The 26,299-nt window shown below is 37.5% G+C and overlaps 1 protein-coding gene across 4 annotated transcripts in view; it reads right to left on the bottom strand.

The window, feature by feature from the left end:
* Positions 1–808: 808 nt before the first annotated feature.
* PKM (pyruvate kinase M1/2) overlaps positions 809–26,299 on the bottom strand; it is a 37,042-nt gene continuing 11,551 nt past the window's right edge. For 2 of the 4 annotated variants that reach the window (XM_044665786.1, XM_044665787.1), the window contains exons 3-13: positions 18,882–18,905; positions 17,086–17,249; positions 16,211–16,302; positions 12,802–12,933; positions 12,162–12,348; positions 11,259–11,529; positions 9,994–10,144; positions 8,762–8,914; positions 5,421–5,587; positions 2,566–2,747; positions 809–1,837 (exon numbers count right to left, since the gene is read on the bottom strand). In XM_044665786.1, coding sequence (XP_044521721.1) covers positions 1,731–1,837; positions 2,566–2,747; positions 5,421–5,587; positions 8,762–8,914; positions 9,994–10,144; positions 11,259–11,529; positions 12,162–12,348; positions 12,802–12,933; positions 16,211–16,302; positions 17,086–17,249; positions 18,882–18,901 — 1,626 coding nt within the window. In that variant the 5' untranslated portion in view covers positions 18,902–18,905 and the 3' untranslated portion in view covers positions 809–1,730. Of the gene's footprint in view, positions 1,838–2,565; positions 2,748–5,420; positions 5,588–6,053; positions 6,218–8,761; positions 8,915–9,993; positions 10,145–11,258; positions 11,530–12,161; positions 12,349–12,801; positions 12,934–16,210; positions 16,303–17,085; positions 17,250–18,881; positions 18,906–26,299 lie in introns of all 4 variants that reach the window. The other 2 variants (XM_044665788.1, XM_044665789.1) reach the window with 2 other exon arrangements.

Genomic DNA, 26,299 nt, shown 5'->3' on the forward strand with positions numbered 1-26,299 from the left:
ATCTTAGCAACTCGTTACACAAAACAGTTGGCTGGGTTTTTCAAAATACATATGGTACTCCTTTTAGCTTTTGCCATTAGATGCTAATAATCCTTAAAAAACAAAACCACCAAAAACTGGTGGCAATGGTATAATCAGGAAGTGACCCTCTAACTCTGACTAGGTATTAGAAGACCATGAAGGGGAAAATAAATGGCTAAGAACCAGGTAAAAATATGGGAGGTACTTGGTTTGAATGTGATCCTTGGCAAGTCACTCAACCTTCATTTCCTAGCTTTTAACAGCTTTTCTGCCTAGGAATCAGTATTGAATTTAAGGCAGAAGGTGAGGGTTTAAAAGAAAAACCAAGCCTAAAGCAGGGGCAGTAGTCTTAAGATACGGATCCCTTCCTATCTCCAGGCCTTTTGTAAGTATAGCAAAAGATAGAGGTGAGGGGAAATGGTACAGATCTTGAGCAAAAAGATACTCATCTACATGGAAAACCCACTATACATAATCCAAAACAGTTCATAATCAACAAATCCTATAAACTTTATAAAGATTTCAATATTTTCCCTACAAATTCATCTTCTGCTCTAGGTAGTAGTTTGTTAACGAACAGCAAGCAAAGGTGATATATTTTGTGACAAGTTTAGGAATTAGTTAGAATATGGTTCATGGTCAGACATCTGGAACAAGATCATCCTTGTGTGGTGAGTTGCTATTTATGAGTTTAGGATTCCCTGCTCTGTTCCCTTTCCAACCATACTGCCCCAATCTTCCCCACCCTCCACCCAGAGATCTTAGAATGAGCATTAAGAGACCCACCAATGTTTCAGCTTGTGTTTATTGACAAATGATGTACTCTACAGCCAAATACAGCACAATAGGAGTGTAGGTTTTCTTTCAGACTGGCAACAGAAGAGAAATATTGGAGGAACACAAGACTCACAATGTGAGAGGGCTGAGGACTGGGTAGTGGCAAGGAGTGTATCACTAGAACCATGGGGACTCTTCTCAAGATGGAATTCTCTTTTGGTTTTAGGGTCATCCCTCTCACTCCGACTTGGGGGTGGAGGGTGGGGAGAAGAGTGGCTTATGTCTAGAAGTTTCTTCCACCCACCAAGATAGAAGTGCCTTAAGAGGACACCAGTGCTAAATATCACATTCACCAAAACGTGTTGAGTTTTTAGTAGCTGAATTCAGCTTTTTTCAAAACTTAAGTATGTAAGACCAAGACACTTTTTACCTAAGAGGTGGGTGGTTAAAAGGAGGGTGGTTCCTCTGGCCAGGAAGATGTAGAAGGCCAGTACACATTGAGGACTTGTGCTCAACAGGGAACTATGGTTGCTGCCTACTTTGTGTGCATGAAGCATGTCTTGACCAACTTAAAACACAATACTGACATGTTACTTTAATCCCCCCATGTCAGAAATGACCTGTAGGTACCCCAAAGCTAAGCCACAGTTGCTCTACCTTACCCACCAAAGGGATGTGCTAACTGATACCAAGATTTCTAGGTGGGAAGGATGGAAGGTAGTTCTAATATAGTTTCTATAAGAAGAAACTTTTAAACTTTTTTTTTTCTTTTTTTCTTTTTTCTCTTTTTTTTTCTTTTTTTTGGTGTTTAGCCACCTAAAGCCACTAATAGCTAGGAATGGACAACACCATAACCAGCTGCAGATCTAATGGATGATGCAGGCAGGGGTGGGAAAGTAGGGTGCTGGAGTTCCAAAGTCTTCAAATGCCCCTTATGGCACTGGCAGTACGCGCATGGTGTTGGTGAAGCCTGGACCTGGACGCCAACCATTAAGCACGATGACCACATCACCTTTCTTTAAAATGCCGTGAGCTTTGCCTAAGAAAATGGATCAGAGAGAAAGTGTCAAAAATTGACCATGGGGGAGAACTCAGTCCTTCCACTAGAGGGAACTAACTCCACAGTACAATAGCCATCCTGGTTACACAGGAATGCAGGACTGAGGAACTACTACTCACAGTTTATATATATTGGTCAAGTTTCTTTTGCCAGCAACATTCTTTGGCCACAAGGTGGCACTAGGGCTGGGGTTCAGGAAAATCCAGAATATATGTGTGACATTTTCTGGTATATAAACACATCTAAACAAATTTTTCACAGCAGTTTTCCTTGAATATTCTTATTTTTTCCTGCATGTAGGAATATATTGCCAATTTACTGTCGGACCATGTTTCTGTCATTTCTAATTGATGTTCCCCTTTATCAATGTCCAAGGATGCATTGCTGAAATGAGTAAAAACTGGGAACCCATCCGAGGGATGGCCAGAATGGGCACATTTCACTCTGGACTATTCTTGCTCAGTTCCATTCCCATACCAAAAATCCATCTTTCAGCTATGAGATTTTGGTTTGGTACCAATCTAGGTGGTCCCAAGTATTAAGAGTGCTTATACAGGCTTTTTAGAGCCAAAATTAGTTTTAATTCACTTTCATATGTGTATGTGTAAGAACTAACACAAATACAAAGAAAGGAATCATGTCAATTAACCTGGTAATATTAAGTCTAACCTTAAGTTCCTAAGAGCAACCTTGACCTTTTTACATACCAACATTCATGCCAAAGTTAACCCTAAGGTCCACATCTTCAGCCCATGAGTCATTAACTGGATCCTTGCATAGCACAGGAAACACGCCTCGGAACAGATGAGCCTGGCGAGCAGCCACAGGGCTACGGGTAACAGCAATGATAATGGCCCGAGGACGGTACCTGGCTACCAGATGGGCAGACCTACAAAAAGGAATAGAAAATTAAATCAAGGTCCAAGAAAACAAATCACCTGACCACATTTCCATCAGCAAGCATTCAACACTAAGAAAACCATCTTTTCTTGTCATCCCTGACAGCACTACACCAAATTCTGGATATAGAGGATACAGTAAATAATTACAGACTGGAAGACTGCTTGAGCTTGGGAGTTCTGAGCTGCAGTGTGCTAACACAATTGTTTGCATAAAGTCTGGCACCAATAAAGTGAGGCTCCCTAAGTAGAGGCAAACACACTCAGGGGAGAACTAGAGCAGTTCAAAGCTTCTATGGTGATCAGCAATGGGACTGGGTCTATGTATGGCTAGTGTACTTTCAGTCTAAGGAAAATAGGAAGACAGCCTGAAAAGACCAAAAATCCCACTTCTTTAGGAAATACATTTTCCTTAATCACTAGCTATATTGTAATGGAACCTTATCTTCAAGTCTCTGAACTCAAACCATTTAAACCTTTTGTGAAAGTGTCAAGAGCAAAAAGATGTATAAAGGAAGAAGTCAAAGTGAGTCCCAGGGAACACATTTATTCTTTTATAATTCATAAGATGAATATGAAAGTCACCAGGAAAGTCCCAAGATAACAAGAATTCAGACTACTCCCACCTTCAGCTCTTCTACCTATTTCCTCCCCCTATACCTGTAACTTCCACAAAAACCAAAGAAAAGAATCAATAGTCAGGAAAAATCACATTGCTTAAACCCATTCTGAAAAAGCCTGATTAGTTGCCTCATTCACTATACCTTTCACTCTCCCACATATGCTACATGACTTAACTTTGACCTGCTGGGAAGTATGCAGGGGAATAGATTCCTACACTCAGTGAAGTATGTGAGATAAATCAGTCTCTTCAGGTGAGATTCAGGGTTCACATTGCCTCTTTGCAGATTTACCTTGACTCTTGTATTTCACTCATGTGCTTAAATGAGACAGTGTTCCAAGTCTCATCCTCAACTTACTGAAGGTATTTTAGAGAAACTTGAGAAGTCTGAGTGCTAACCAACTTAACTGGTCAATAAGATATTCAGTATTCTACCCTTTGTTATACGTTTTATGAAGAAGCATGACTCTTTGGCAGTATGTCCAAGGGGGTCAAAGAAAACAGACACACCAATGTGGTTTATGCTAACCATCTAAATTTATGGACGAAAGACAGTTGTACTAGCCACATACAGAAGAATTCCAGTACCTTTGTAGTCTCTTAACTATGGAAATTTCTGTCCAATAGCACACTATAAAATTGCAAGTGGTGAAAGAAGTCATAGCTTTTTCTAAAGGTAAAGGATAACCAAAGATTGTCAACACAGCAAAGTGATTCCATCACTGCTCTGCAGTACTAGACCAAATATAGCATATGAAGAGGCAGGCAGTTAAGGAACCCAGAAGTTGCTAGAGTTGAAACCTCAGAAGATTCAACTGCTAAAAATAGTTAAATAGCAAAGTTCAGGTCTCTTCCACAAAGGTCAAATTTTAAGTGACCATGGCTACAATGTTAGCAAGAAAGGGAAGGCACCAATCATATGGTTGTCTTTCCCTCTGTGACATTAGATGCTCTCCTTGATCCTACATTCCCCAAACAGCAAGCTGATACTCATGGATGAACCAACAAAGAAAACTGATCCTGCACAGACTTCTTATCTATTCTATCTCCTAATAGGAAGAGAAATCATCCTACTTTGGGAAATGTTGGGGGCAGCAGAGACCAATCTATCTCAACATAATATTTTAACGAACCATAGGCATAAGGTATCAAGAGACTAATCTCAGCGAAGTGTACATTAGGAAATATATTGTAAAGTACTGTCAAGATAGTAAGTATATAATAGTATCTGCAAATGGGCTTACTTAAGTTGCTTATATTGCCTGGCTAGTATGTCATAGGCTGAGCTATTTTAAATGAAGAGATTGGAACCATATATAATTATTGGCTTACCTAACATTTTTATGTAAAAAGATGCTTGATATTTTATTTGAGGCAAAGATATAGTGGGAAGAGCAGGTAACAAAAAACCAAGAGATCCATTAGTAAGTGGAAAAATGTAATCACTTCATTCTCCTCAGTAATTCAGTTTACATCAGATTTTCTCAGCTTAGCTCCTTCTTCTAGTTCAAGTCAAGGTCAAATTACAGGGTTCTGAATTAATGAGGTTTTCCTGTCCAATTTATTGAGGGATCATCAGATCATGGAACTAGAGCTTGAAGTTCAACCTCCTTATTTTATGGATGAGGAAATTAAGGTCAAAAGAAAAGTTGGAGTGTCTTGCTCAAAGTCATATACATTAAGTATCAGAGACAGGTTTTTGAACACAGCCAGTGTTCTTCTCACTGCACCAGTTTTTCCATCCATTGGTTTATCAGAAATAGTTCAGCCCTCACTAACAGCCTCTCTCTCATGTAGTCCAAAGCACTGTCAGAGGCATTTACAAGGACAACCAAGTTTCACCTTTTCAACTTGTAAGTCAAGATGAAGCTTCCAGTCTTCTAACATCTTCAGATATTATCTTACCTTCTACTGGTTTGAGCTCAGGTTATCTTTAATTGATTGGTTATCATACTTCTGAAATTCTGTGAGGAGTTTGGCCTCCATCACAAGTTTCTGTGTCCTCATCTTGACCTTCCCCAAATGACCTGCCACCTCCTACCTTCCAGACTTGGTGAGGACGATAATGGCCCCACTGCAACACTTGAAGGAAGCCTCTACGGCACCCGCAGCAGCAGATTCAGTGGGATCCTTGGTTATGGGAGTCAGGCGTCGAAGCTCCTCAAACAACTGCGTGTGATAGATGGCAGCCTCTGCCTCTCGGGCAATCTATAAGAGTAACACCCATCCCGTCCAAGGGGACAGAAGGAGGGAGGGACAGACCACATCTTTGTCAGAGCTTCAGAGGCAGATATGAGGAGGGAAAGTGTGATGACACAGGTACACCTAGTGAGAACTAGGCTGCTATATTCAAAAGAACTCCTGAGTCCAGAGCAGGGACAATTCTGGACCCAGATCAATGACCTTATTATAAGGAAAAGTTCTCATGTGCCTATGATATTATCTCCTTTACCTTATTTTAAGAGACCAATGGACCTATAGGGAGGAACTCCTATCCTACTATAAACTTCCTAGATATTCTCCTGAAATTTCTGAGCTGAGCCAAAAGATTCAGGGCAGAGAGCAGCAAGACACCATTTCTGATCTTTTGGAAGCCATGGTCCTCTTCAGAGACTTTCCTCTTAGGAATAAAAAATGTTATCTATAGTTACTACCTTGCCCATAGGGGCCCTACCTGCCACTCTCCGTCAGAACTATCAAAGCTGCTGATAAACTCTTATAAGAGGCCTCTACAGCACCCACAGCCATGGCTTCTGCAGTACTTGAACATGTTGAGGATCGGATAAGTCCTTCAAAAAGATGGCGGTGGTATGTGGCTGCCTCAGCCTCCAGAGCTATCTGTAAGCCAAAGTGGGATTGGGAGGGAGAAGGGAAGCAAAGAAAGGAAGGGAGAAAAAAGGAGAAAAACACAAGAGACCAGACACAAGGAAAGATAGAACTGAGTCAGAAAGGAACATAATGCAACCCTAAGTTAATTGGCTAATTTGATCCTCAAAATTATAAAAGGCAACATGGTGAAAGAGTTGTAATAGTTCACTGGGCCAGCTAAAAGATGGTGAAATATGGTACAGGAGGGCTTTAAATTCTTGTTTTAAGTTTTCTGTTTCAAAATGGCTTTTCTTTTTCAAGGACTCTTTTGTTATAGAGAAATTTGGCTCCCAGGTACATCTTTCAATCAGATTGACTTATTCCCAGTCAAATTTTGTTTAATTTTGGAGTTGGGAGTGGATGGGATAAGAGAATGGATACAAAGGCAGGTATTTGGTTTATTTTTCTCAAAGCCAAGATGCTGCTTTGGGGGCTCATCCCAGATCAGTATGCCAACACCACACTTGCTACTATGAAAGGATGCACATGTTAGATGCACCAACTCTCAAAGCTTATACTCTGTATAAGGTTTCACCACATTGTTTAAGATAGTATAGTTAACAAGAACAGGGTATCCTTATATGGCTGTTTTGTTCCCTATTTAAGAGCTGTTTCTAGGCACATACAAATATTGCGTTGTGACCAGTAAATTACTTTCTAGAACATTTAGATAGTTAAGCAAGTAAACTAATTAAATATTTTCTTATGGTGCCATAAAGTCTAGGAAATCTTGGGTTAAACAAGGGCAGTTAGCTCTCAAGCTCAAAAAGGGAAATTTGCTGATAAGGGAAATCTGCTTGTTTTAACCATGAGATATAGGTAGGCAGATTAACATATGTAGTTTGGAATTCTCAATGTCTACTAGGAAGTAAATCCATAAACAACCATATAAAGAGACACCTGTGGAGCTATTATGATAGCAAAGCATGCAGAAAGTTTAATATTTAATAACTTAAAATTCTTGTCTAATGATTAACAAGTCTGAAGCATGAATGAAAGAAGTTAAGTTCTTGTTTAAATGATTGGCTAGATCAAGAATTAAAAAGTGAATTTCAGCTGAAGATTATAATGCTAATAATTAGAAATGGAGAATGGAGAACAAGGAGAAGGAAGAATCAGTTCTACTAACTTAATTGGTCATTGCAAGCAGAAGTATCAAAGTTTTTAGACTGATTCATTCTGCTCTAAGCATGAAAACCCCAAAACATGGCCATCCTATATTCTTATTTGTGTATCATTAACCTTGAATAACTAAAGAGAGGTAATAAGTATTTAATATTAAATGAAAATAGCATTATTGAATGTCAACTCCTAACTTTTAAAATGAAGGAACTTGATAACATCTGGATTGACATTAACAGCTTAGGTGAGTAAATTTTTATAGCTAGTTAGTAGTTAAATGTACACTTCTAAAAAGAAGCCCAAATAATGCTTTTCAGTTTCTAGTTTTATAATTCTCTTCACTCCTTTTTCAAACGGAGGAAAAAAATTATTACTCAACAAAAATCCTTTATATTTGGGACGTTTATCTTGTTGGTCCCCAAAGCTCAATACAAATCAGGGGTCTGATGAGCAGTTCTTAAAGTTTACTCAGGTGTAGTAGCCCAGGCTGCTGGAACTGGACATGAAGGGGGAAAAAACCTTACATGTTGTCATTCAGGAGATGAATGGAGAATCTAAGAAATTAGGCACAAAAGGAATCCCAATTCCATCAGGATGGCACTTTGAACATACAAGTACAAACATGATTGCTGTCCAGGCTCTCTCCCTATTAAAGTTTAAGATTAGACTGAAGAGATTAAATCTCATCCCTCAACTTTTGATCAGGTCTAAGTGAGATTAAAAAAATGTGCACCAGAAGAGGAAAACAGTTCCCAGCCAATTGTGACATGAAACTACTACTTTATATTAAATTCTGACATAAAAAATTAGCTAAAAAGGAATACTTAGAAGGGCAGTACGATGTTAAGAGTTTACTGCAAGTTAGGCAAGTATGATATGGCTGACTTTATTGCCCCATAGATTACTTTAGAAGGTAACTTTCCTCTACACCAAGGGGATAGAAGGCAGGTATTTTACTTTAAGAAAATAGATTAACTTTGGTATAATTGCCTTCCCAAGGAAATAGGTTAAAATAAAATCAATTCTTCTGGCTGCCTAAAGCCAGTACAGGGAGATCAGAGGACTTAGTCCCTAGGAAACCCATTTTGGGAGGCATCCTGAGGACCCAAAAAATTAACAGTAAAGGAGCACTATGAAAATGAGAAAGAATTTAGGACAAAACAGAAGGGGATAGGAATGGGGACAGGACTGTGTAGAAGAAAAGGTTCATTCAAACAATTACAGGAATATAGTAGTGGCTGAGGGGGTATTGAGCCTAGTGTGCAAGTAAATGTCTTTCTCAAAGGAATAAAGCTACTTTCTGTTTAGACTTTCCTCCTTTAAGGAGGGTGATGGAGAAGTTATTCCCCTGATCACTTTCCCTTGCTCTGAAAAGGGCAAGGGATCACTCACCAAGTGCTGCATCTGCACAGCTTCTACTGGGTAGTCTCCTTTGGCAGTCTCTCCAGACAGCATGATACAATCAGCTCCATCCAGGACAGCATTGGCTACATCACTGCCTTCAGCCCGAGTGGGACGTGGCTTCTTAATCATGCTCTCTAACATCTGAGGAAATGACAGAACAATATGATACCCGTCCCTGGTTTCCCACACACACAAAAAATAGTGATTTCTTTGGTATAGGGAACCATGGTGAGGAAATTAATCTAAACAACGTAGATTGATATCTAGCCTGTACCCTATAATTATAGAATTGCCTAGCAATTAAATGTCATTTAATCAGTAAATTGTTCAAGGTCAAATATCCAGGATGTGTCAAAATCAGATCTTATTGGCACTAAGGCTGGCATTCCATATGCTATTCCAGAATACCTTTCTAACAAAACATGCTAAAGTTAAAAAGTTAAAATATTTAATCTGATTGCTAAGTTTAGAATACAATAAGATGGGAAGCTAAAATCACTGGGGAAACTCATCTTCAAGATATCCTAAATGTCTAGAAAATCACAGAAGCACGGACCCAGCACTCAAAAGTAGCAGCATGTTGGATCTTTAAAAAGTTAGGTCAGCTTTTTTTATGATTAGCAACTAAGTCAGATAGTCCCAAATAATCTATTAGAGGTCTGGGATGACCTAGGCCAGTGATGGCAAACCTTTTGGGGTGAGGAGGGTGGTGGATGTCCTCTGGCTTGTGGAGATGGGGAGGGGAGCAGCCTGGCCAAATACTCTGGCTTTCTAATAACAAACTCTAGGGGGTAGGTAGGTGGCTCAGTGGATTGAGAGTCAGGCCTGGAGACAGGAGGTCCTAGGTTCAAATCTGGCCTCAGACACTTCCTAGCTAGGTGACCCTGGGCAAGTCACTTAACCCCTATTGCCTACCCTTACCCCTCTTCTGCCTTGGAGCCAATATAAAGTATTGACTCCAAGACAGAAGGTAAGGGTCTAAAATAAACTCTGGTGAATTCTGTGAGGGCATGCCCACAGGGCTCTGGGTACCCCTCAGGCACTTGTGCTATAGGTTCCCCAACCACAGACCTATTTATCAATACTATACTAATGCTTTAAGGAAATATCATAAGGTATTTAACTGTATTTAACTAAAAATTAATGCTTAGAACTCTTAACTGCCACTAAATGGTGAGCACGGAAGAGCAAGGAAAGGAAGAAGGAAACAGGGAGAATACCTGAGTGGCACAAATAACAGGTTTCCCAACTCGATTACATCTCCCAATCATCATCTTCTGAGCAAGGAAGACTTTTTCTGCAGGGATCTCAATACCCAGGTCCCCTCGAGCAACCATGATGCCATCACTAGCTTCCAGGATCTCATCAAATCTGAAATGATAAAAAAAAGGCTTATTTTTTTTTAAAAGGCTATAGAGATAATGTGAAAGTACAATGGGTAAAGGATAGAAGATATCAGCTAAAAGGAGGAATTAGCAATGTGAGAAAAGTTCTGTAACTTCCTACTGATTGGATAAGACAATAAAGGTTGTTTACTTTGAGAACCAGATGGGTAATAAATCCCCTGAACAAGATTATATTCTAAGGTGACCTGGTACTTCACTTGATAATATAGTATTAAGTTTTCAGAATTCCTCCCTTAATTGAGGAATGGGGAGAAAGAAAAGTATAAAGGCCTGAATCCCTCTAGAAAGGGGAACTAGCCATTAGTGTATTCCTTTTACTATATCAAGTCATTTTCTTCATCACTCCTAGGACAGGAAAAGTCCCAATTCATACTGGAGTAGTGGAAAGAACAATGGATTTGGAGTCAGAAGATGAGACATTACTTACAGCTTACTACCAGAATGTGATTTTAAATAAGCAGCAATTTCTATAGGCCTTTGTTCCCTCACCAGGTAGGAGATAGTAGACCAGACAATTTCTAAGACCCTTTCCCCCTGTTTTTAAGCTTTCAATCCTATGATCTTATTATGTGCCAAAGTGACCTGGCCTTTTGTAGGAAAGGATTAGGAGGCCCTATGTTTGAGGTTCCTATGAAGGGATGCTAGGGGCTAATCATTAGAACCTTACTAAGAGGCTGTTCATTCCCAGGGAAATGGGGTATGGTGGGGATTATAAAGATAATTATAAAGGGTCCAGAATTTACTACCATATTCACCCCAGGTACCTTCTAACGCGAAAGGAACCCCATAACGCGAAAGGAAGAGAAATGGCACTATAGTAAATCAGTAACTTCTGGTTAATAAGGGCAAGAAAAATCACCGTTAATGACTTTGATCTCCTAGATGCTATTTATATTTTCCTTAACAACCAAAAATTTCCCTTCAGGTAGCTATTAATCCTTCCTAAACCAGTCAAGAAAGCAATAGCTTAAAATTCCTCTGGCAGGACGACTATCCCTGGGATTCCATTCTGGGATAGAAAATAAAGTTTTCTCCTTCTCCTAGGAGTGGTCAACCAAGCGTTCATTCTTTCCTCTCACCTTCGGACCCCTTCGTGGTTCTCAATCTTGCTTATGATCTTGATGTGTTTTCCTTTCTCTCCCAGGATCTTTCTGACTGCATGAACATCATCTGCCTTTCGGATGAAAGATGCAAACACCATATCCACGTCTTGTTCTAATCCAAACTTGAGATCTTGGATATCCTTCTCAGATACAGCAGGCAAGTCTACAGCTGCTCCAGGAAGGTTCACACCCTTCTTGCTGCCCAGACTTCCACCATTCTCTACCTCAGTCAAAAGATAACCCTCACCTTAAGGGGGGAAAAAAAATCAATAAGCATTAAGTATCTAGTATGTGCCAGGTGCTAGAGACAAAGATGAAAATGAAACAGTCCCTGTCCTCAAAGAGATTACATTCTATCAGAAGAAGCAACATGTACACATATAAAAGTATATAAAGTAAATGTTACATAGGGTGTATAAAATATGAAGAGTTCAACCCTCAATTCCCCACAAATCTAGTTGGCTTATTAATGCCCTTCCTTGAATTAAGTCTGATAGCACAATAGCTACTGATTCTTTGTGTTCTTCTTCCCAATTATGAAGATACTTCACTTATACAACAATTTGGTCCAGACTCTGATGCCTCCTATAGAAAAGCCATCCCTTTTCTTCAAATTTTCTATATAATGGATAAAGAGTAAAGAAAGGGTATCTTTTCCCCTTCCATAAGAAATAGAAGGCCTGTGGGGCTAGCTGAGAACAAGTTGTATTTGAAAGAAATGATAAAGGAGAAATTGTAGGCTGCCATCTAAATGTGGACCAAATTTAATGCCATCCAAAAAGGATTTCCTATACACTAAGGTTGAGGTTACTTCGGAGGTGAGTGTGTTGGAGCTTATGGTAACAATTCTACCAGACCCATGCCCCAATCAAAGCATACCTTTCTCCTTCACAAGGAGAGAAATGAGCCCATCATCCACATAGATTTTGCCACCTACGTCCACCACTCTGCAAATGTTTTTGTAGTCTACCCACAGAACGTTCTCATCACATTTGTCCATGTAGTTATCATCCAAGGTGATCTTCAGAGGGTTACCCTTCTTCAGCTCCACTTCAGCAGTACCACTCTATGGGTGGGAGAAATAGACTCATTAGTCTGCTCATTAATAAGTTCACTATAGATGGATGGGCCTTATTTAAAAAAAAAAAAAACCACATTTTCTGACCCTCAGCTAGAGAATGTACTTTAAAATTATGTCACAATCACAAATCTCATCCAATTTTACAAATGTTTAAGAATTGTCACAGGTACTGCTAAACTAGTGAATAAAAGCCATCACCCCCGTACACCAGTGTATCAGATGCAAAAGCATGAATTTCCAAGAGTTCTTCGGAATCATTTTGACTAAAGCTAAAACTAAATGTTCATAACTTTTCTTGTATCATGGACCCTTGAGAATAACATTTTTAAATGTCCAAAACACAGGACTACAAAACTGAAATGCAGTTATCAAAATGCTGAAAATGGCCCCCAGGTTATAAACCCTGGGATTAGCATACCCACATCTTTGATTACTTACACCCTTGATGAGCCCAGTACGGATCTCTGGTCCTTTGGTGTCCAAAGCTATAGCCACAGGCCGGTAAAAGGTGGGGTCATCAGCAAAGCTTTCTGTAGCTGTTCGCACATTTTTGATAGTTTCTGCATGGTACTAAAGAGAGGATGAAAGAAATTCAAACAGTCTTATACATCTTATTAACTATTACTATGTCCTTCTCCCTTAACACCCAGTCCCCAGTATCTTCATAAGACTAGAAAGCTGACAGGATTATGGCTATTTTAGACAGTATGTATCATTCAGGAATTAAGAGCATAATATGTAGGATACATTGCTACCATTGCATATCAAATAACCCTTCCTCAGGCTGGATTGATAAGGTATTTCTTTTTTTAAACAGAAGAAAAGTTATCTCAACTTGGATAGTCAAGTTCCAGGGCAAGATTGGTGATCTGAGCAATTTATTCTTTATTGACTTTTCACTTTTCATCAAAATGAAGGCAGTGTTCACTTTTTGAGTTAAAAGAAGTGACCAACTAAATGCATATTCTGGGGTTTCAGAATAACCAAAAGGTAAATCATATATTCCATTCTCTTCCCATTACTAATAGGTTTGAGTTATGTTCTACTTAATTGCTTCTTATTTCTCCTTAAGGTCTTTTAGCCCTTGTTTAAACTTAAGATTAGAAGAGTCAAAAGGAAAATTGCTTGATAAGAACATTTTAATTCAGCATTTTTCCACCTGCTATCTTTCACTATTACTGTTTATGAAAATTTTACCTGCATTGAATATAAACTCCTAACAAGGTTTTATTGACAGAGTCCCTGAGGATTGTCAGAACATAATCCCTATGAAAGATTTCAAATACAACTCTGGAATCGGTTCTCCCTTCTGTTTGATCTTTCAGTATACAAACTACTAACTTGTTTTGCAGTGGCCCTGGTGAAATTCTTCTTTGAGGGTTCTATATTTAAACTACATAAAAATAGTCCCTTTCTTAGACCAGAATGGTGCTATGCAACCCCCAAATTCAGCAGTGACACAAGACCACTCATATGAATCACCAGACAGGCAATCTGCTAACACCAGTATATGATCAGAACACCTGTTAGTCCTTAATTTAAGGAGGGAGATGGGACTTCAGTGCTGCATGAAAGAACATTTAAAATTGGCACAGCTCAACACGTACTTCTTGGCCTTTATTTTGTGTTGCCTAGCTGTTGAACTTTTGGCAGTCAGACAAATCGTAAAGGCCATTTAGCCAAGTGTAGCCCAGTTACCATGTTCAATCATAAACCCTAGCCAACATTTTTCTTTTTTTAAAATTTAAAATACAGGCCTCCTTACATTGAAAGACTGTACTTTTTACAAGATGAGCAACCATGGTTCTAGACCTGAAAATATTAAGCTAAACTATAGCTCATCTCTAAATTCTAATATTTAGTAGAAAAGTAAATTTAAGGGAAAATCTCAATACAACAGGAAAAAAAGGTCTAGGATCAATGAAAAAAGCAAAAGTGGTTCCAAAGTGTTGTATGTTTCAACTCTATTTTAGTTCCTATACCCAATATGAACAATAAGTTAGGGCAAAAATCAGAGCCTCTAACATTAAGTTGCTAATGCCAAAGTAACTTCTATAAGAAATACAATCTAATCTTTTGAAAGACTACGTGAAATTTCATTTTTGTGTGTTTTTTTAGTAACCTTTAACAACCTACTGGCTCTATCACTTGAAGGTGCTGATTATTACCCATGACCTTTACAAGGCTAGCTGCTTGCCAGGCCACAAACTGTTTATGGAATGATCCCACAATGAAAAGTCTCCTATTTCTAGATGGAAAAAGCACTCTTCCTTGGTTTCACTTCTTATGATCTTACGCCCAGCTAAAACTTGACACCAGTTTCTAAATGCCAGAGGGCAATTATGTATAACTCATGGGTCAGCAAATGCTGTTGATCAAGGAGTTCAGGAAAATAAAAGAGAAAAGGGGAAGCTAAGTTTGTTTTTAGGCTGCTAAGCCCCAGGGCTAACCAAAAGTTATGCATTTAGAATTGGTTCTTGAGTTCTCTTCTAACACCAGGCTCCTGAAGGTAGTCTGAAAATACACCACCATTTATTTCACTGTCGGAGGACCTATCAGAGAAGGAAGTAGGCTGATCACATCATAAAGTAATTTTCAAGAGTATTTTAGAATCAAGACTAACACCTAGTACCTAACAATGGTCTTAAGACTTTATTTCATGTCCCAAAGAGGTAAAGATGAGAAAAGATGAGAAGTCAGTACTAGAAAGGTTGTGGACATAGATAGACCAATAAACTTGTTAGTGACACTATGAATTGGTCCAACCATTCTTGAAAAGAAAATTCTAATTTTCTGAGGTCATTAAAAATTCATATTTAGTGAATTACTGGGCAGATACCCCAAAGAGATCAAAGAAAGAAGGCCACAATAAGAATATTCATAGTAGTACTTTTTGTGTCAATGAAGAAATGGGGGTATGGGGGCAGCTGGGTTGCTCAGTGGATTGAGAGTCAGGCCTAGAGATGGAAGGTCCCAGGTTCAAATCTGGCCTCAGACACTTCTGAGCTGTGTGACCCTGGGCAAATCACTTCATCCCCATTGCCTAAGCCTTACCACTCTTCTGCCTTGGAACCAATACATACATAGTATTGATTCTAAGATGAAGGGAAGGGTTTTAAAAAAAGAAATGAGAAAAAAAAGATGGGTACCTACTAATTGGGGAATAGCTAAGCAAAACTAATATATTAGGGTGCTAAAATTCTGTCATTTATTAAGAAATGATGACTATAAGATTCTGAAAAAAAAATAGGACATGAAATTAAACAGTATGAAGTCATAATACAATGGACTTTCATATCTTGACTATTTATAGAGTAAACTTCACTCCCTGCTCCCATTCACCATGCTAATGTTATCCCACTGAGATTGCTTTTACTTTGTTATATATCTTGCATGTTCATGATTATTTGCATATTCTTTCATATAATGAGTTCCCTGACAATAGGAACCATGTTGTCTACCTTTATATGCTGGGTATATAGATATATTAGCTGCTGAGTACCTGACGAATAGCAAGCACTAAGTATAAATGACTTTTAAAGAGCCTAAACACTGAACTCTAATAATCATGACGAATTCTGAATAATGAACCACCCCTACACTACTTTGAGCAGAAAGCTAAGACTAATGAGGAGAGAATACTCAATGTCAGGCTTAGTCAATGCATCAATTGTTTTGTTTAAATATTTTTCTTTCTTAAATGAGGTGGCAGGAAGAGGGGATTATCCAGAAATGTCAGTTTTATATTAATCATTAACTTTTTTTTTTAATCCTTGGGTGCATTTAGCAGCACAATTTATAGGGAGGGACCTCTCCCTGCCCCTCACAGCCCTGCTAGAATACTCACCTCATGCGATCCATGGGAGAAGTTTAAACGAGCCACGTTCATTCCAGCTTTAATCATCTCTTTCAATTTCCCCACTTCTCGGGAGGCTGGGCCTATGTGACCAAAAAATAAACTTATAAACAGTATCTAATTATATGATCATATCACTTTAAGCATTCTGATATCTCTGCTAAATCCTGTTTCTGTTATTGATCAATAATAACCAGGATACTCAAAAATCCCTTGTCTTTCAAAAGCTTCCTCCCACCTCCACTGGTACCCTTCTGTTGAAACAGGACCAAAAGCAATGGGACAAGATTAAGTGGGAGAATTTAGAGAAAGCAACTTATCTAGTACAACCCCTTCAATTTTACTGATAAGAACTTGCTGCCCCCAGGGAAGTGATTATCCAAGGTCATAGTCCTAAGAAAATGGCAAATTTAGAATTCAAAGTCAATCCCTTGGCTCTAGATCCAGTGTTCTAATATATTCTGTGCCAATACTGTTCTCATTGGAGCAGTTTGAAAGAGGCTTTAGGTTCAACCTACCTCTCATACACAATACCTCTCCCCTCCAAGGGGAAATTTCAGGACCTCTAAGAAATGTGACTTTGGAAGGGCAGTCTGTAGTCTATCTTTCATATTTAATACTGAAGGGAAAAATAAGTCACTTCCAACATCAGGATTTTAACTCGACTTCTTCAGGTTTTCAAACTATCTTTTTATTTTCACTAGCCTTGTTACCCAGATTTATAAATTCATCTGAGTAAGGAAAAACCTTTCTACTTTAAAAGTATATGTTCTACCAAGCATTCTTTGTAGCAAAGGAAAGTTAAGACTGTAGTAGCTGTACACCATTGTGGGACTGGGGTTCAAGTGTGAATTATGTCCACTCACCAATAGTACAGATGATACTAGTGTTTCGGGCATTAGGGGGCTCTGAATCGATGTCCAGGCGACACATGTGTTCCAGAAAAGTGTCAGCCATGGCAGCGAACAGCTGCTGGTTTGGAATATTTTCGCCTGTTATTGTGCTGGGTTGTCTGGTCACATCCATGATGCTGAGTTATAAAAAAAAGACAGAGTCGGTGATAAAAGAATACAACTTCCAGATCCTATGCCTAACAATGTATAGGATTAATAATGCTTGGTTATAATATTAAATGGGAATAAGCAATTGGACTACCAAAATTACAGCAAATAAAATCACATGCTGGGTGTGGATATACTTCTCTTTGTACAGCAGTTTTGGTCAAGTAAAATTATATTACTCCAAATAAGAGTTTAGGGTGTTTTAAGAACTCTGTATGTTATCTAAGCCAACTTGCCCCCTCTACCCTCTTTTATAACATCCCTGGCAGATAGGCAATCAATCTATTTGACCACTTTACAAAGAGAATTCACCCCCTTTTGAGAGGTGAATTTTTTTTGAATGAATTGTTCTTTCTTTTTCCCAGGCAAAATTGGTCTCCCTGCAGCTTATACACCATCTTTAAAAATGGGATTGCTTAAATATGGGGAGTAAGGCATGCTCTGAACTTGCACAAACCCACCTCAAAACCACAAAAAATGCCTCAAAATTAATTCTGGAGTAACAGAACCAATGTAAGATGGATGTTAACAGTTTTCCAAGCCCAATAAAGATGGGAGAGCACAGGGAGCATTCTAAGGAAAGCAGCAACAGAGGGAATGAAAACCAACACAAGACAGGTGGCATATAGGTAAAAGAGCAGCAAACTTCCCCATAATAAGGATGCCAGGCTACTCCCACCCACACTGTTATTCTTAAGGGAAGTCAGATCACCCAAGCACCAGAGTCCCAAACACACAGCTTTGGAGAGTGCTCCTTCTATCTCAGTAAAACTTTACGAAAACAGCCATGAAATAGGCTTGAAAAATGAGCAAAAGGCAGAGGAAAAAAAAGCCTAACTATAAAATTATTTTAGTGATAGGGAATACTGTAACAAACTTAGAAGAGTACAACAATGCCAAATGGGCTACAATTAAGCCTCAAATAAAAATGAGAAAGTGTCAGGCTCAAGAAGGATTTTAAAAACAAACAAGAGGAAGAAAAATAGAAAAATAAATGAGTGATGCAAGAGAATGGAAAAGGTGGTACAAAAACCCATTGAGAAACAACTCATTAAAAAGTAGAATAGGCCAAATTAAAAGATATTGAAGAAAATAATTTCTTAAAAATTAGAATCGGGCAAATGGAAGCTAATGAGATACTAAAGAAACACAATTAAAAGAATGAAAAAAAGAAAATGTGAAATAACTCACTGGAAAAATAACTGAGCAGTAAAACAGATCCAAGAGAGGTAATCCAATTATTGCACTGCCTGAAAGCCATGCTTTAAAAAAAAAAAAAGAAAAAGAAGCCTGGACACCACATGACAAGAAATGAGAAAGGAAAACTGTCCTGATTATTCTCAAATAAAAAGGGGAAAATAGAAATTGCAAGAATCCTTATCTCCTAAAAAGTTTTCAATACAAAAACTACCAGGAATATTATAACCAAATTTCAAAACTGCCAGGCCAATGAGAAAATACTGCAAAGTCAGAAAGAAACAATTCAAATATTATAAAGCCAGTCGGTATTACACAAGACAACACAATTTCTACATTATAGAGAATTAAAGGTCTTAGAACTGGAAGGCAAAGGATCTAGGATTACAACTAAGAATTCTTACCTAGCAGGTATACTGAGCATATTCCTGCAGAGGAAAAAAATGAGTATTTAACAATAGAAGATTTCCAAGCAATCCTGATGAAAAGAACAGACCTGAACTATATGAAAATAATTATAATTGTAAGGTACTTTTTAAACAATAAAAGCCAGATTTAAATAACTGGAGAAATATTAATGGTTCATGGGTGGGCAGTCAATATAAAACAATCCTACCCAATCCATTTATTTAAGGCCACCCCAGTTAAATTACCAAAATACTATTTTAAAGTGCTAGAAAAAAATAACAATTCATTTGGAAGAAAAGGTTAAGAATATAAAGGGGATTAATGAAAAAAGGTAACACAGGGAGGTCTAGTAGTACCAGGCTTTAGACTATACTATAATATAAAGCAATAGTAATTATCAAAACTTTCTGATACTGGTTAAGAAATAAAAAGGTTTATCAGTGCAACAGAATAGAAATACAACACATAGTAAGACAATTAACCTTGTATTTGATAAATGTAAAGTTCTTAACTTTTGGGATAAGAACACACTAACAATAGTCTCACAAAAACTAGGAAGAGACCAGTATCTTTTACCATTTACCAAGATATGGTAAAAAAACGATATATGGCTAAACATAAAGGATAAGTATCATAAGCAAATTAGCAGAACATCAAACAAATTAAATCAGATTTAGGGATAGGAGAAAAATTGTGAATAAACACGCAATGAGATATATAAAATAGATAATTTTGATTAAAGTTTTGGGGACTAGCTAGGTAGATTGGTGGATAGAGCCAGGCCTAGAGATTGATTGAAAGTTTAAATCTGGCCTCAAAACACTTCGTAAATGTGAGACCCTGGGTGCACTTTTTAATTGTCTGGTCCTTACAGCTCTTCTGCCTTGGAAATGATACTTAAATCTATTTAAGTTATTGTACAAATAAAACTAAAGAAGTCAAGATTAGAAGGAAAGCAGATAATTATGGGGTAATTTTATACAGTTTCTCAAATAGAGGTTTCATTTCAAATATAATAGAGAACTGTGACAAAATTCTAAGAATATGAGCTATTGACCAGTTCACAAATAATCAAAAAATAGGAACAGTTAGTTTTTGGATGAAGAAATCAAAACTTTTTTTTGTTATGGCAAAAAACTAGAAAATGAAGGGATTCTCATAAATTGAGGAATGGCTAAATAATGCATGATTGTGATGGCTATAGGAAAGAAGCAAGAAAGTTAAATTTTTAAAAAGCAACAAATGAAAAGGCCTACATGAAATCATGAAGAGTGAAATAAGCAGATCCAAGAGATTTTATATAGCAAAATATTCTTTGAAGAATAACTTTGAATGTCTATCTCCAGACATAGAAACATGCAAGACATATTTTTATATACATATGCTTCAAATGATTCCTTCTCTAGTGTAGAGAAGATAGCTGAGAACTTTTAATACAAATAAAAGCAAAAAGGAAAATGCAATTTAAAAAGAAAACTCAAGGGATTCAACAGTTTACATTCTTACAATGAAAGACACTTGTAACTCTAAAGAAGAATGTAAGAGGCAAAGGGGGAAAGAGACATAGGAGGGTAAATTACCTCACATGAGGCCACACAAAGACTATTAAGGTTGGGGAAAAGAGGAAGTGATAGCAGCAGGCAATACTTAAACCTTATACACATCAGAATTTGCACAGAGAGAATAGTATCTCCACTCAACATATAGAAATCTATCTTATCCTATAGGGCAAGGGTCAGCAACCTTTTTGGCTGTGAGAGCCATAAACGCCACATTTTTTAAAATGTAATTTCGTGAGAGCTGTACAGTGCTCAGTGTGAGCTCCTGCATAAATTGACTTTATGGCTCCTGCAGAAAGAGCCATATCTGGCCCTCAAAAAACCCCGATATGTTGCTGACTCCTTATATAGGTTAACAGAGTATATAAGAGAAGGGGGCAGGGGACTGATAGAAGGGAGGGTGAATTGGGTGAGGAAGGTAGTGGTCAAAAGCAAAGAATCTGTGAGCAGGGAAAGCCTAAAAGGTAAGAAAGAAGGATAAAAGATAAAAATGAAGTTGGAAGAAAACAGGGTAGTCATAATTGTGAATGTGAATGGGATGAACGCACCCACAAAACAAGATGATAATAGGGTAAATTTAAAACCTAGAATCCCACAATGTTATCTTTTAAGAAATACATTAAAAGCAGGGATTCAAGTTAAAGGGGCTGGAGCAGAAATCTGTTAATTCTTCAGCCAAAGGGGAAAAAAAAAAGCAGGAGTAGTAATCATGATCTCAGACAAAGCAAAAGTAAAAATGTATCAATTTACAAAGAAAAGAAGCTACATCTAGATAAATGTAGAGACAAAGTAATAGTAAAGTAATATTAAACATATACACCCAAATGGCATAAAATCCAAATTCCTAAAGACTAAAACTATACTAGTGAGGGAAACTCAGCTTTCCCCTCTTAAGAGTTAAATAATTTTAGCAAAAAAGCCAAATAAGTTAAGGAGGCAAATAGAACTATATGAAAGTTACACATGATGGATCTCTGGAAATAATTGAATAGGAATGCAAAGTGAAGTGAGCAGAACCAGAACATTATATATGGTTAAGATCAACTGTGAATATCTTAGCTATTATCAGCAAAGCAATAATCCAAGACAAAATGATGAAAAATGCTATCCTGCCCACAGCCAGAAAAAGAACTAATGGGAGGCTATATGCAGATCAAGGAAGATCATTTTTCATTTTGTTTTCTTTGTCCCTTTGTGTGTGTCTTCTTCCACAATGTGGCAAATATGGAAATGTTTTAAATGACAGTACAGGTATCAGTGGGGAAGGGATGAAGGAAGAGAATATAGAACTCAAAATGTTAGAAAATTAAGACCAAAAATTGTTTTTACATATAAGAGGGAGAAAAACAACTTTAAAAAAGAGTAATTGTTTTACACATACACTCCTTTCCAAAAATCTTTAGTAACAGAAATGGCCCCTCACTAATTTAATGGACATAAATTGTCCAATTATTTTTTTAATTTGCATACAATTGTAGATTTTCTAAACACTGAGACTAGAAATGAATCTTGTAACCTTGTTATCATTAGTTTCCTCCAAAGAATGACAAATATCATTCTGTAGTTTAGCTACTAGCATTAGAAGTCCTAGCTACTCTTTTGGCAAGGTACCTCAAACTCAGTTATAACTCATTAAGTGGCTTAGGAGGTCATTACACTTACTCCTTCCTTGACTATTACTTTTCTTCTTTACAGCTAAGCACTCTTGTTAGGTAAAGTTGATTAGAGTCTGTTAAGATACTTCTCTGTGGAAATACAGAGGGATAGTTTTTTTATTCAAAGAATCCTTTTTATGCATACAGGTGAAACTGTCTTGAGACAGCAGGCTGGTTTAAGAAAAAAAAGCATTTCTCCAACTAGTAGATTGTGCCTCCCTTAATTCCTCCAAAGATGCAAGTTTCTCAAATCCAAGACACTGAGTTATAGATCAGTGGATCCCAAACTTTTTTGGCCTACTGCCCCCTTTCCAGAAAAAATATTACTTAGCACCGCCTGTCACATACTATCACTGCCCCCAAATGGATCACTGCCTCCCTGGATCGCTGTAGCACCCACCAGGGGGCGGTGGCACCCACTTTGGGAATCACTATTCTAGATAAAGCTAAGCTTAAATGCTATATACTGAAGAGTGCCACCTGGAAGCTGTAATCTTTGACCAGCTGCTCTAAAAACAACCTTTGACTAGAAATATACAGGAACTGAGGCCTCAATTGGGAAAACAATATGCCCAGGCAGGCTCTCAACCACAGGTCTGAATTTGGTCCAGAAGGAAGTTTATTCATTCCCACCCCCCATGGAAGAGCTAAAGGGAAAGGCAAAAGATTGTCTGCCACCATTGTACCATTTAATTGAAAAAGGATTTCTACTAGGAAGTTACAAGTCTTTCACCCTTGAACCAGACCCTTTGTTAGGAATATAGCATTATTTCCCCATCAAGTACAATATAATTTTGATTTGTTATAAGACTCCAATTTACTTTGATGCAAGGACAATCCATGAGTGTAGGTGTAATGAAAGTTGGAATCTGAGTTGGAAGAAATCTCAGGTGATCTAGTCCAATTCATATCTGAATAAAACTCTTCTACAGCATCAACAATCTGAGTCAGAGCCTTAGCTGGAAGACCATCCTCCCACCACTCCTGAAGGACCTGATTCCATTTCTGGCTAGCTTTCCTTTTATTTTGCCCTCTGGGACCAAATAGGGCAAGTCATAATCATTTCTGCACACAATAGCCTTTCAAATACTTCAAGATATCTAAGCTTTCATATCCTATGAGTATTCTAGTTTCTAAGCTAAATATCCCCAGTCCAAAGACCTACATGAAATTGTTGCAGGGTGAAATAAGCAGAACCAGGAGAACATTATAAACACTAACCGAAATATTGTGTGTGGGACAATCAAAAATGATGACTTTACTACTCATAGCAATATAGTGATCCAGGACAATTCTGAAAGACATGAGAAAGAATGCTATCCACAGCTACAGAAATTAACTGTTGGAGTAGAAATGCTGAAGAAAACAAGATTTTTCACTTGTTTATATGAGTATGTGATTTGAGGTTTTGGTTTTAAAAGATTACTCCATAACAAAAATGAATAATATGAAATAGGTTGAGGGATAATATATGAATAACCCAATGAAATTGCTTCTCAACTGGGGGGTAAGAGGGAGAAGAGGGGAGGAAGACAATAAGAATCATGTAACCATGGGGAAAAAAATGTAAAAATATTAAAAAAAAAAAAAGAAAAAATATATCATTGGTTCCTTTATCCTCTTAACTAAATCCATTTCATCAATCTCTTTCCTAAAATGTGTCATCCATAAATGAATGTAATACTACTCCAAATTTGGCTTGATACCAGGGTAGTGAGGACAGCAAGACTGTATATTGCTGCCTTCCTTTTTTTAATAGCCTCTTTTTAAAATGAAGCTTTTCAAGATCTTTTTGAATCCTGATTGTCATTCAACATATTTGCTACTGTCACAAGCTTTCTGTCATGGGAATTTTAAAAGCATGCCATCTATAACTTTATCAAAGTTCTTGATAAAAAAACTTTAAGCAGGGGAGCAGCTGGGTAGCTCAGTGGATTGAGAGCCAGGCCTAGAGATGGGAGGTCCTAGGTTCAAATCCGGCCTCAGACACTTCCCAGCTGTGTGACCCTGGGCAAGTCACATGACCCCCATTGCTACCCTTACCAATCTTCCACCTATAAGTCAATACACAGAAGTTAAGGGTTTAAAATTTAAAACAACAACAAAAAAAAACCATTAAGCAGGGGGCAGCTGGGTGGCTCAGTGCATTGAAAGTCAGACCCAGAGACTGGAGGTCCTGGGTTCAAATCTGACCTCAGACACTTCCTAGCTGTGTGACCCTGGGCAAAGTCACTTAATCCCTATTGCCTGACCCGTACCACTCTTCTGCCTTAGAACCAATAACCAGTACTGATTCTAGGAAGGTAAAGGTTTAAAAAAAAAAAAAAATTAAGCAGCACAATGCCAACCAGGGATTCCTAGAACAATCTTTCAAAAGTTGACATTGGCTCATTAATGAAGCTTTGGGTCTAGCTATTCCACCCATTCTAAACATACCTAATGTCTCTCTAGAGCTAACTCTTTCTGTTTCTTATTCACAAATAACTGCTAAAAAACGCTTTCCTAAAAATCTAGGTAAAACTATTTAAATTAAAGTATCACGGAAAAAAAGCAGTGAAACAGAATAACATTGAATCACCAGAATGGAAGAGATAAAGTAATAGTATAGCATTTGACCATTATGGTATATTCTAGAAATCATTCTGCCAATCAAGACAGAGCCTATTCCTGAAATAACATAATTATGTAACTTAACTTCTATTTTCAACCTTGAAGGAGACACAGCCAGATTGTGACTATCTACTTACTTCAAAGTGAGCAATTATTAGCTTCTTCAATTTTAAAGGATGAATTGTTTTAATTTGTTTTTAACAACTGTAATAATTTAATTATTTTAACACCTTAGTGTGTTACTCAGGGCATTTGTCATACATACCCTTCTTTTTCTTCCCCTTCAAACCTTAATATATGTTTGTATGTGTATTGTGCATCTTCCTTGAATTTTTCCTGATGTTTAAAAAACAAAAACCTTTAAGATTTGGTAGCCCTGAATCATCTACCAAAACCATTTTTCCAAAAGCATGTGCTTATGTTGTGTCTCTGCATCACATTTTAGTAGTTCTAGTAATATTCCAAACTTTTTCATTACTTTCTTTAAAAAAAAAGTTGTTATATTAAAATACCCATTTTTCTCTCTCCTTTCTTCCCCCACCAAAGATGGCATCATTTGACAAAAGATATAAGTATATATAAACACAACGTCATTTCTATTTATAGGTAATTACTAATAGATACCACCTTGAAAAAATGGTCTCACTCCATTTGAGTTGTCCCAAGTATGTTTGTGGCCCTTTTACAACTTTTACATTTTTTTTATCAATGACTTTAATAAAGCCAGAGATGGCATGCTTCTCAAATTTTCAGAATGTGATTCCAAGAACCAAGGATCTTAACAAGGTAGAACACACCGATTTGAATCCACTTAAAATGAGTCTTAATGAGAATGTAAAATCTATTATTTTAGGTTCATGAGATCAACTTTTCATATATAATTATGGCCAAAGGAATGACCAGGAAGCAATAAACAAACCCAGTGTTTGTAGAGAGCTACATGGCTTGATGAATTAGTGATATGAAAACTAAGGTATTCCTTAAGAGAGGTATAACATGGCTAGGAAAGAGGTAAAAACCATAATATAGTCTGTTCCCGATTAACCTCTACTTGTAGTATTGTACTCATAATCCTGTAAGTGACAAAATTTAGGGAAGTCATTGCTAAGTTTTGGGCATACAAAGGATGGTGATGACAATGGGATTGTTGATATTATACAAGGAACAATTAAATGAAAGGGAACATATAGTCTAGAAGACTCAGGGTAAATATAAGTATCTTCAAGCATCTGGAGGGCTGTCATGTGGAAGGGAGAATCAGTTTTCAAGTGTCAAAACGGCGGAATTAAGAATAGTCAATTGACTAATTTATTCAGTGCCCACTATATGCTAAGCACTAAGGAGATACAAGGCAAAAAACAGTGTATCCTTGAAAAGGCCATTATCTGATGGGGAAAGCAGGTAGATGCAGACAACCATGTAAAAATCAAGATGTATGCAAAGAATAAAAAATTAGGTATAGTCTTAGAGGGAAGTTAAGATTAAAGGGGACTGGAAAAAGGATTCCCAAAGGTAAAACTTGATAAAAATTAAGAAAGCTAGATGAAGAAACAAAGAGAAACAAGACTATGAAAACTCAGTCTTTGTGTA

This window comes from Gracilinanus agilis, chromosome 2 (assembly GCF_016433145.1).
Source record: "Gracilinanus agilis isolate LMUSP501 chromosome 2, AgileGrace, whole genome shotgun sequence".
Lineage (NCBI taxonomy): Eukaryota > Metazoa > Chordata > Mammalia > Didelphimorphia > Didelphidae > Gracilinanus > Gracilinanus agilis.